The following is an 11,566-nucleotide window of genomic DNA, read 5'->3' on the forward strand; positions in this document are numbered from 1 at the left end:
AGTGCTATAGGGGTGAGATTGGCGACGAGATGCTCGTCGGTGAACTGAAAGAAAGAGGCGAGAGGTTAGGGATGAAACCCAGGTTCCACGTGTCAGATACAGAGGGAACAAATGAGTGCATGTGAGGAGTACTGACAACATGGGCATGCTTGTTGGCGGACGAGCGAACGAGAGCACGGGCGCGCACGGTTTAATAGGCCGAATGCCATTGGACCGTCTGAGTTCTACCTTTTTAGTTTTATTCTTTTTAGAATTAGATTTGGATTTAAATTTCAAATTCAAATTCCAATAACTTCAGTTAAATTTGACATTTGGTAAAAAAATTTACATACAACAAAGAAACAATGTAGCATAATTTGGACACATACCACACACAAATTTGTTTCCCCTCTCCTCTTTAATTTGGAAAGGTCGCATACAATTAAGATTTTTTTTCAAGTTCAAAGCATGGGTTTACACAATTACAAGTGAGTTTGCACATTACATAAGTAAGGTGTTACAGAGGAGAAGGATGGAGCAATGAAGCTACACAAAGGGTATGTAACCATTAAAACAATTATAAATATATGTATAGATACATCATTATAAAGATGAGAATGTATTTGGTGCAATCAGGCTAATTGGTACAACCGGTTTAACCAAGACACATGAATGAAGGTGGAAAAACTTTTTAGAAAACATCGTTTTTCAAAACAACCCTGCCACATTTCGCTAGAATTTTTAAAAAGGTCCTCACCTCTATTTTTGTGTCTTGGTTGCACGGTTCACCAATTGGTCTGATTGCAATAAATACATTTTTTATAATATAGTATAATATATAGATACAGATGTTACTATAGAAGGTGTGTTTATCTACATCATTTTAGCTGCCCAAGACCGAGAAGCAACCAGGACCCCCGTTGTCAATGATGATTGGCTCACGCAGTAGTCACTCGCGTGTCCCTAGAAACTCGGCGTGTCAATAGGAACTGCCCAAAGGCGCCCAACTACCGGAGTTTCTCGTACGCCGGTACGCCCAGCAGCCGCACCATCTCTTTCGGCGCGGACGCCTGACCCAACCGAACGGCGGCCAGCCGCGAGCCGTCTACCTGTGGCTACGAAATTGCACGCCAAGGCGCGAGCCGCTTTAACTTTCATCCCCGCACCGGCACGTCCGGCCGGCCAACCGAAACCACGCCGAGGCCTATCTCTCTCCGAGTTTGATCCAGCTCCGTCCCAGCGCCAACTGCTAATCCGGTAATCCCTCGCCGGCTTGGTGTCCCGGTCAAACCTGCCCCGACCGACGGGAGGATCCAACGGCGGCCGCTCGCCCACACAACAACCATGCATCTGCACCGCTCCTCCACGTGCCGCGTCGCGGTCGTCACGGCCCACGGCCCGGCGCTCCTCCCCCCTCGCCGACCACCCCCTCTCCCTTCTTCTATTCCCCACCCCCCGCCTCGTCTCCTCCACCGCCGCCCCCACATCTATTCACCCGTCCGTCCGTTCCTTCGTCTCTACGCGCAAACGAGAGAAGGCTAGGTCGTCGTCGTCGTTGTCGTCGTGACGCGGAGAGATCTGGGAGGAGGAGCGATGGACGGGAAGTTGCCGCCGCCGAACCCGAACCTGCCGTACCGGGAGGACTGCTGGAGCGAGGGCGAGACGGCCGCGCTCGTCGACGCCTGGGGCTCGCGCTACCTCGACCTCAACCGCGGGAGCCTCCGCCAGCCACAGTGGCGGGAGGTCGCCGACGCCGTCAACTCTCGCCCCGGGGCCTCCGCGCGCCGCCGCCCGCCGCGCACCGACATCCAGTGCAAGAACCGCGTCGACACGCTCAAGAAGAAGTACAAGGCCGAGCGCGCGCGCGGCGGGCCATCGCAGTGGAACTTCTACGCCCAGCTCGACCTCCTCGTCGGGCCCACGCTCACCGGCATCAAGAAGCCGTCCCCACCGCGCGCCGCGCTGCCCGTGTTCCGGAGGCGCCTGACGCCGCCGCGCTCCCCGTCGCCGCAATCACCGCCGCCGCTTCCCGTGGCGCTCCCCCTGCACAATTACCGCCGTGGCTCCGACCTCCCCTCCGCAAACCTCATCCATAAGGCGGCCGCTGCCGCCGCCGCTGCTGCCGCGGAGTCCGACTCAGAAGATGGCTACAACAACAACGACTATGACGATGACGAAGGATCTCAGCAGTCGCCGTCGCGTTCTGTATCTTCGGGCTTTGGTGGTGGTGGTGGTGGTGCTCCTCCTGCTGTTGGCAGCAAGAGGAAGATGAGCAGTGGCAGTGGTGGTTTCGGGGAGCTAGCGAGGGCAATTGAGACTTTCGCGGATATGTACGAGCGCATGGAAGCCGCTAAGCAGCAGCACGCGGAGGAGATGGAGAGGCAGCGAATCAAGTTCCTCAAGGATCTGGAGCTGAAGCGGATGCAGGCTTTTGTGGACATGCAGCTACAGCTCGCGAGGACAAAGCACGCCAGGAAGGGTGACGCTTCCTCGGATACGCTCATGTCTCTCGCTGCACTGCCATTCCTCAGCAGCCCTGCTTATCTCTAAATTGGAAGAGTTAGGTAAAGGAATGCTTTGGCCTTAAATTAGGATACAGTCTGTTGGTTGATGTGATAGAGTTGTTAGTGGATTGTTTATGTTCTTGCTAAGATACTGTCGTTGTTTCATACGAACCACAGAGGTACTAGGTCTTTAAATTTTAAATGTACCTTGCAATGCATTATGCTCAAGTTTTTCTTAGATGAGAAGGAATTTTTACTGGTTTGTGACATGTAACTTTCAATGTATTACGAATTTAATCTCAGCTACCTTTTGTTCTGTATCATTTACATTATTTTTTTTGGCAATTTTTGTTATGCATGATTGGTTTACAACTTTGCATGTTGAGAAACCTATGCTTTGTTTATGACACCACAGTATTTTATGTCTGTGGTATGCTATTTCTTGTCACTGGCCTTTCTAGTTGGGGAAGGGAACTATGGTTTTTTAGTGTATGTGAGCAGTGAGCCTTTGCTATAATTCTACATCAAGATATGTGTTCCCATTTTCTCTCATTTGAGATGCTTGGTTGCCCCAGATGATATAGGGTAATTTATTTACCTTTCGATGTGTATTTGAACATCTACTACATCAACAATGTGTATTTTTTTGTTCTGGTTTTAGCTTTTCTTTTGAGATGCACATGCACTATTGCTGAAAACTTTCTGATACGATCTTTAAAGACTGGCTGGAACCAGGATTAGAAGATTAGGGGGGCATAAAGTTAATTCAGAGATAAATTACTAACATGTTAAAGTTCTTTTCAAATTTCAACCTCTTAGGCTTTTGTAGGAAAATTGGGTCATGGCCCCTGCCAGTCCCCTACTGGCTCCACTGCTTAAAAGGCGTGTTCATTAGTGGAAGATGATGATGTTTTGTATTGGGAGTCTCTCTGTATTAGGAATTTGAGGATTCTGCACTAGGTTTTTTTTTGGGGGGGTGGGGGGCTACATTGCTGGGAGGCATTTGAAGATCTGATTCTGAACTTCTCGTCTTATTTGACTGAACTGGTAATGAATTAAAAATGTTCAATAGTTTATGCTTGTGCCTCACCAATTTAATATTTTCTGAGAAAAATAGCTCATGGCATGGCCATTCTTATATAAATGAAATTGATGTGCACAAATGCTGATAATCAGAATATGGTTTTATAGATTCATGTGATGTATGCTATAGTGTCCTCTGCTTATGCCAATTTGCTTGGGATGTGATACTGCATTTTTATGCGCCTGTTAATTGCACCATGCTGTACTTGTTTTGTTTGCCATGGTAGAATTTGTCATCAGAAGTAGTTTGCATGTATCCGGATATTGTCTGTGCTCACATTATGGGAGTTGCAAATGATAATTCTGGTTGCTTCATTAGCACACATAATTGTATGTACCTGGTTATCTTTGCATTTGAATTCTGTTTTAAGCCAATACCTTATGGTATCCCAGCAGACCGTGTACATGACCGTGCAAACACTGTTTTGTACTGTAGAAGTTAAGCTACAAGTAGGCATTGAGGACAGACAAGTGTTCAGACTTGCTGCTGATGGAAAGTACTTGACCAAGCTAATGTAGGAGTCCTTTTTTATTGGTTCTGTTCAGTTTGAGCCGGCTGACATAATATGAAAATCATGGGCTCCTGCTAAATGCAAGTTCTTGTGGTTGGCTGCCATCGAAAATGTTGGACAGATAGGCTAAGCAGGAGAGGGCTTGATCATCTAGAGCATTGTCCTTTGTGTGATCAACATCAGGAATCTATTGATCATCTTTTGACAAATTGTGTGTTTGCTAGAGAGTTGGTACCGCCTGCTAAGTCAAGTGAATCTCCAGTTTCTTGCTCCACAGCCTGAGGACTGGAGCTTTGTGGTTTGGTGGAGTCTGGCGGCTGGTCAGATCAGTGCGGTTGCTAGGCGAGGTCTAAACGCACTAATTATTCTTGGAGTTTGGACTCTCTGGAAACACAGAAATAGTTGTGTGTTTGATTAAAAATCTCCTAAAACATTGAAGAGGTAATTCGTAAGGCTGATCAAGAAAAGGAGACGTGGAGTCGAGCCGGGGCTGGGGATCTTTCACTCCTCAGCCCTCATTCCTGGTCCCTAAGTCTTTGTGGGGTCGTGTTCTTTAGGTTTTATGGATCTATTCATGTATTTCTGTTTTTGGTGGATCTATTCGTGTATTTCTGTTTTTGGCCTATGTAAGTTGGCTTTGTGTTCGTGTTGTTCTAGTCCATTTTGGACTCAACTCTTTCTTCTTAATATAATAATGCGTAGTTGTGCATTTGAGAAAAAAAACTAGAGATGTGGATGACTAGCTGCTGGATGTAGCCCATTAATGCTAGGGAGACCCAAGAGCAGAGTATCGGTGAAGTGCAATGCTCATTAGCCACCCTCGGCCGTAGAGTTAATTAAATTGTGCTCAACTTACCGTTGTGCCCATGCCCCGTGCAAATATCTTGTAAGAGCATCTTCAACAATATCTTAAACTAGTGCCTTAAATTAAAATATAAGCTTTACACAGAAAAAATTACTCTAACAGTACCTTATTTTGTAAAATTGTCAAAAATATATAGGGTTCCCTTTCAAGTGTCTCAAATATAATATACTATAATAGGTTGTTCTATAATCTAGAATTATAGTTTTACTGTTGGAGCATAATATTTTGTTGGCGTTCTAAATCATATAAAATATAGACATTTTTAAATTATAGGGTATTTTTATAGGACACTTGTTGGATATGCTCTAACATGGGGTATTTTACTCCTATTGCTAAGTTTGGTGCTTGTTTGCTTTTTTTCATTGATTGGTTGCTATCGGTCCTCACTTGCATTTATTTATGAATGCAGCAGGAGTTGTCTTTCAATTAAGAAGAAAAGTTTATATATACAGTAACGTATCATTAAAGGGTGTTTGGTTCCGTGTCATATTCTATGTTTGAATGTCTATTACGAGTATTAAATATAATTTAATTATAAAACTAATTATATAGCTAAAGACTAAACGTCGAGAAAAAATATTAAGCCTAATTAATTCAGAATTAGCAAATTTTTATTGTAACATCATATAACTGAATCATGGACTAATTAGGATTAAAAGGTTCGCCTTATCTTTTAGTTCTTATATGTGTAATTATTTTTATAATTATACTATATTTAATACTTCTAATTAGCATATAAACATCTGATATTACAGAGACTAAAGTTTAGCCCGCGGAAGCAAGCAAACGGGACCTAAGGTTGTCCGCAGTGATCTACTCGATCACGTACGCTACAAAGGTAGCGTCGAATATGGAGTAACGCGACGACTGCAACGGCAAACTCTACGTACTACTCTATCACGCAGTAAGGAGAGAGGAACGCTATATACAGCGTACGCTCGTTTCTACTCTACGTACCGTTCCTGGCTGACAGCGCTGTTGGGAGTTCGGAGGGATAGACAGTGGCAGGCGCGGTGGGATAGAATAGTGTGGGAAAAATATAATATAATATATGGTAGTTGGTATAGGGTAGATATATAGAGTAATTGTGACCGCGGATGATTGTGGTATAGAGTAGAGAATCTCACTGACCAGAATGAAATATTTCTTTTGGAGTAGAAATTTAGGGTTCCACGAGTGCGGATAGCCTAAGGTTCGCCAGACAAGACGGGGACAACTTCTTTTCTGAAAGGAGCAACCTAGGATACCCCTCCTCGTAGCCAAAAGTAACTCTACCTTCTGGTTTGCAAAAATGGGCACTGTTTTGATTTGCCGAACACTTTCTCCCCAAATCATAGCATGGGTTTAGATCCTCTTCAATTTCAAATGTTCAAGTATTGTCATCTTTAAATGCTCTTGGCTGCTGAGTGATGGGTGGTGCCAACTGATACTGATCTAAATTTGTAGTTAACAATTTTTATCCAATTTTCTAGTATGCCATCAGTTGATGTGCCTAATGGTTTTTCCGAGTGCTGCATTCTCTTTAGCGCTTGCTGGTATTGATCTTGCAAGCGTCCTTTTTTAATGTAATGATATGCAATTCTCTTGCATTGGCTTTGTATTGCAGTGTTTGAGAAAAAGAAAATCCTGGAAGCGTTATTTAAAGACTACAGTTGATTTTTACTTCATTGCAGGTTGCAGCATGCTCCGTGCTCATGTATTTCTGGTCATCACTAATTTTGGGCTTCATCATCAGATTTATGTTTTGTACATTTTTAACCGTCAGATTTGTAACTTCAGAAAATTCTAGCACTTGTTCATATCAGTATTATGTACTGATATGTTCTATCGATCTCTGACTCTGATGTTCCAGATTGTTACGAGCTAACGGGATGATGTCGCTCTCAGATGAAGATCGATCTGGGTTCAGAGGTAGACTGGTACATAGACGGCCTGAAGCAGTGAAGTTGGTGGTGGGAAACTGAAGTGAAGTTGCTGATGCGCATGTACCATGGTCCACGAGAAATCGAGAACCCCTTAACCTTTTATAGTTTTCGACTTACTGAAATAGCCATGTAAACAATGCATAAAGGCCTTTGTCTGTTAATTTGTTTTGCAATTTTCATTTGACGCTAACTAAAATCCAAATGCTTCAGTTGAATTATATATATCCCATGACATGGCTATGACCGATGGGTGTATTTCTTATTTACCCCCTTTATAAAAAAAATATAGTTATAGATTTAAGTTTGATCAAGTTAGTAAAAAACATATTAATATGTGTCTCTCAATAGGTTTACTATAAAAATAAATTTTATATCTAATCTAAAGTTGTCATCTCTCGAGTGCTATAAAAATCAAACTAGAGAGACTCTAATAAGTTAGGATTCCGCTAAAGTTGTTATTAAATCTTCCACGAGGAATAAGCACAAGAGCTCATCATAATTAATGATTAGAGCCAACAACAATTATTAATAGCTACTCAACAATCTCATAAACTCTAGGCCATCTAGGCAACGACAATCATAAGAGATGATCGGACCAAGTCGCTCAACTAGCATCAGAAGATGCAAGAGCTCTATGATCTCACACAAATGATGATCAGGAGTATACAATTGAATGGAGTGCTAAGGTGCTATAATGAAAATGGATTGCAAGCCATTTGATTATGAGTTTTGGTGTTTGATGAACAACATAAACATTTGAACTAATGATGTTTGCTAGCGTTTATGGATATAGTTTAAAAGATGCAACGTGGACTTCGACGAAGACAACAAGGTAATCAAGAAAATGTACAATTTAAAGCAAGACTGTAGAAGACTCTTAAATACCTATCAAGATTAAGCAAGAGCCTAAGACACAAAATTTAAAAAAAACATAAACAGAGACACACAAAGACACAAAGAAACATGGTGTACAGAGAGCACCTGTCGTATTCGGTGATGCATTGGATAGGTATTGTGTCTGTGCTGAAGATTAGGATGAAGGCTAAGTACACATGACACATATGTCTACACCAGATAGGGCACCCAATAAGCTTTGCAACATGTGTGTGAGATTATAATGCATTGGACATGCCCGGTGAAGCACCAAATTTCACGTCGGATAGTGTGCTCAAAGAGGTTGCAAATGCAACCAAGCCGCGTATAACTAACCGAACAACATGTTCAGAGAGGTTCCAAAGCAAGTGGGTGGGGCATAACTCACCGTACATGTCTGGTGAAAGAAAACAGGTAAAAAATAATACACTTTGAGATTTGGATCTTGGCCTTGTCGCTCCATTTTCTTTATATTGTAGCTATGACTACAGTTGCAAAAAAACACAACTAGTATGTTCCGTAGCTATTGCTACATATAGTCACAGCTGCAGCGACAGGCTTATTTGCATGCACATTTAAACTTTAGTTTTGAATATTACTCTATTGTATATACTATTGTCGGGTACCGTAATTAGGGGTACCTCCAACACTCCTAAACACGGCTGGTAAGCACCCTCAGCACAAACCGCAAAGACTGATGGGCACGGTTCAAGACAAGGCCTCGTCTACCAAGGGACGCAACCTCGCCTCGCCCGAGCCTGGCCTCGGGCGGGAACAGTAGTCCCGGACGAATTCACGCCTCGCCCGAGGGCCTCCTCAGGCAGTGGGCGCACCCTCAGCTCGCCCGAAGCCCAGCTCGGGCAGGCTTCGTCGTGAAGCAACCTTGGCCAAATCGCCTTACCAACCGACCGTATCGCAGGCGCCTTCAATGCGAAGATTGCCTGACACCTTATCCTGACACGTGCGCCGCAGTCGTCAAGGTCGAAGTGACCGTAGTCACTTCACCCCTTCACTGACCGATCTGACAGGAAAACAGCGTCGCTCGCCTCGCTCCGACTGCTGGGCCAACCACCCGGGTAAGGCTGACAACAGCCAAGTTCAGCCTCGGACGCAACAGGAAGCTCCGCCTCGCCCGACCCCAAGACTCGGCCTCAGCCTCGGCCTCGGGAGGAATCGCGCCCTCGCCCGACCCCGGCCTCGGCCTCGGGAGAAGTCTCCTCCTTGCCCGACCTTGGGCTCGGACTGACCGCGCCACAGGGGATACATCATTACCCTACCCCTAGCTAGCTCAGGCTACGAGGGAACAAGACCGGCGTTCCATCTGGCTCACCCCGGTAACAGGTAATGATGGTTCCCCACGTGCGTCCATGACGTCGGTGGTTCTCATCCCCTTACGGAAGCAAGGAGACGTCAGCAGGATCCCAGCCGCATCGCCAGCTGTGCTTCTATAGGGCTCAGGCACTTCTCCGACGGCCACATTATCGCGTACACAGGGCTCAAGCACTTCTCCGACAGCCACGTTGGCATGTACACAGGGCTCAGGCACTTCTCTGCCAGACACGTTAGCGCATAGCTACACCCCCCCCATTGTACATCTGGACCCTCTCCTTGTATCTATAAAAGGTAGGTCCAGGGCCTTCCTGCGGGAGGGGGTCGCGCAGGGGATGAGCAAACGAACAGGCTCTCTCTCTCGCGACGCTTGTAACCCCTACTACGAGCACCCCTGGTGCGAGATAATACAAGCCACATTCCCCCTTGTGTTCCATCTTGCGCCAACCCATCTGGGCAGGGGCATGCAACGATAAATTCACTGGTCGGCTCGGTTGAGGGTCCCCCGGGTCCGAAACGCCGACAGTTGGCGCGCCAGGTAGGGGCATGCTGCGTGTTAACGAATACTTTCCCGTTGAGTTCCAGATGGGTAGTCTTCAGCAACCTCTTCAGCCGGGGACGCTGCTCCGCTTCGGGAGTCTCGAGTTCATGTCCCTCGACGGTAGCTACGACATGGTACTCCTCCCCCCGCAGCGTGACAGCAACAACGACGGTCGTCAGCTCGCCCGGCGGCGGCGAACTCGACGACGTCTTCCCCCCGTGTTTGCCCCGCCACCCTCCTCACCATAGGAGGAGGAGACGGGGCAACCGTGGCCAGGCAGGAGGCGACACCTCATCGTCTGTCGGACCAGAGCGAGTCGACGACGCCGGCACCCCAGCGGGGGACATGTCGGGCCTTGTCCTCGCACCTGAGACAACGACAGATGTCGTTTCCCCGCAACGTGCCAACCCCAAGCGGACTAATGACGCCAGCACTCTCGTGAAGGATTTGCTGGGCGTTAGCCTCGTACCTGAGATAATGGTGCAGTCCGTCCCCGACGCGACTTCCCCACCGTCCATCGACCAAGAGCCTTGACGGCGAAGGTTGTGGCCCAAGTCGCGAATGTTTCCACGTCGATCTAGGGGATCGCGACGAAGGCAACCACCTCGGTATGCCGGAGGATGACGATCCCCCTAGGCCTGCTTCTCGCGTTGACATCCCGCGGGAGCTAGCTGTGGTCCCAGTCCCTGCGGGGGGTCAGGACACACAGCTCGAGCAAATCCGCGAGATGCAGGCCAAGCTCGACGAGGAAGCAGGGCAACTTGTGCAGCTCTGGCAAAACATCGAGCAGGAGTGGGCAGGCCGAGCACTCGCCGGAGAAGCGCGTCATCGGGCTCGGGACGTCCAACGCCGTATCGTTGACGGTGCCAGGGCAAGGCTGCCCCCGGCCTCCAGCGGGGTCGGCCAGAATCTAGCTGCAGCAACAATACTACTCCGAGCAATGCCGGAGCCATCCACCATCGAGGGGCGGCGTATCCAGGGCGAACTCAAGAATCTCTTGGAGGATGCTGCTGTAACACCCGGATTTTAGGGGTCCAAAACCCGGGCGTAAACATAATCACCAGGTGTGCTGGGACCAAGTCTCACACATATGATGAATCATGGCACAGGATCGAATGTCACATCTTTACTACATAACAGGAGTTCTATACAAAATAAGTAAATAATTACATTATAAGGAGACAACGGTCCAGCAACCCAAAGTTGACTGGGAGACGACGTCCTAGACCTCTCACGAACTCATCACAGCATCCCCAAGCGCCTCATCCTGTGGTACCTGTTCTTGACCTGTGGGGGGGTGTGAGACAGCAAGAGTGAGCTCACATACGTTCATCGCTCAACAAGTTGTGGGGAATAATGTGAATGAACTCACCAAAGGTGGGAGTTCATGTGAAGTGTAAGGCTTACCAAAGAGGATGGTTAGAGCTGAGCATTGCTTTTAAAGTTGGTCAAAATTTCATTAGCAATTACTAAGTATAAGTAAATACCAACCCGATTAAGTAGTAGAACAAAAGTAACAACATCACCTGCAATGCAATGCATATGACAAATTGAATTTAAGTTCCATAGTTTAATCATCAGAGAGTCCTGAGCTGCTCATGACCGCGAGCTCGGCTAGTATACCAGTTTTACACTCTGCAGAGGTGGTACCCTTTACCCACAAGTCATGTTACCCATCTGCCAAGAGATCGCGACTTCCCATACACCTCTACCGAGGAGGCGAGGCAGGGTAACACTACGAGGCCTTTACAAAGTTCCACTAGCTTCAGAAAACCCGCTACAGTTTATAGGAAGCTCCAATGCAGGAATCCCTTGCAGGACCGCCATCACAGCAAAATCCTCCCGAGGGCCTCCCCAGGAATCCCTTGCAGGACCGCCATCACAGCAAAATCCTCCCGAGGGCCTTCCCAGGAATCCCTTGCAGGACCGCCATCACAGCAAAATCCTCCCGAGGG

At 46.9% G+C, this 11,566-nt stretch overlaps 1 protein-coding gene across 1 annotated transcript; it reads left to right on the top strand.

Annotated features, from left to right (window-relative positions):
• Positions 1-544: 544 nt before the first annotated feature.
• On the top strand, positions 545-2,806 carry LOC103651369 (trihelix transcription factor). Its single transcript, XM_008676993.4, has one exon. The coding sequence runs from the start codon at positions 1,573-1,575 to the stop codon at positions 2,527-2,529; it is 957 nt and encodes a 318-aa protein (XP_008675215.1). The 5' UTR covers positions 545-1,572; the 3' UTR covers positions 2,530-2,806.
• Positions 2,807-11,566: the final 8,760 nt, after the last annotated feature.

This window comes from Zea mays, chromosome 3 (genome assembly GCF_902167145.1).
Source record: "Zea mays cultivar B73 chromosome 3, Zm-B73-REFERENCE-NAM-5.0, whole genome shotgun sequence".
NCBI classification, from domain to species: Eukaryota; Viridiplantae; Streptophyta; class Magnoliopsida; order Poales; family Poaceae; genus Zea; species Zea mays.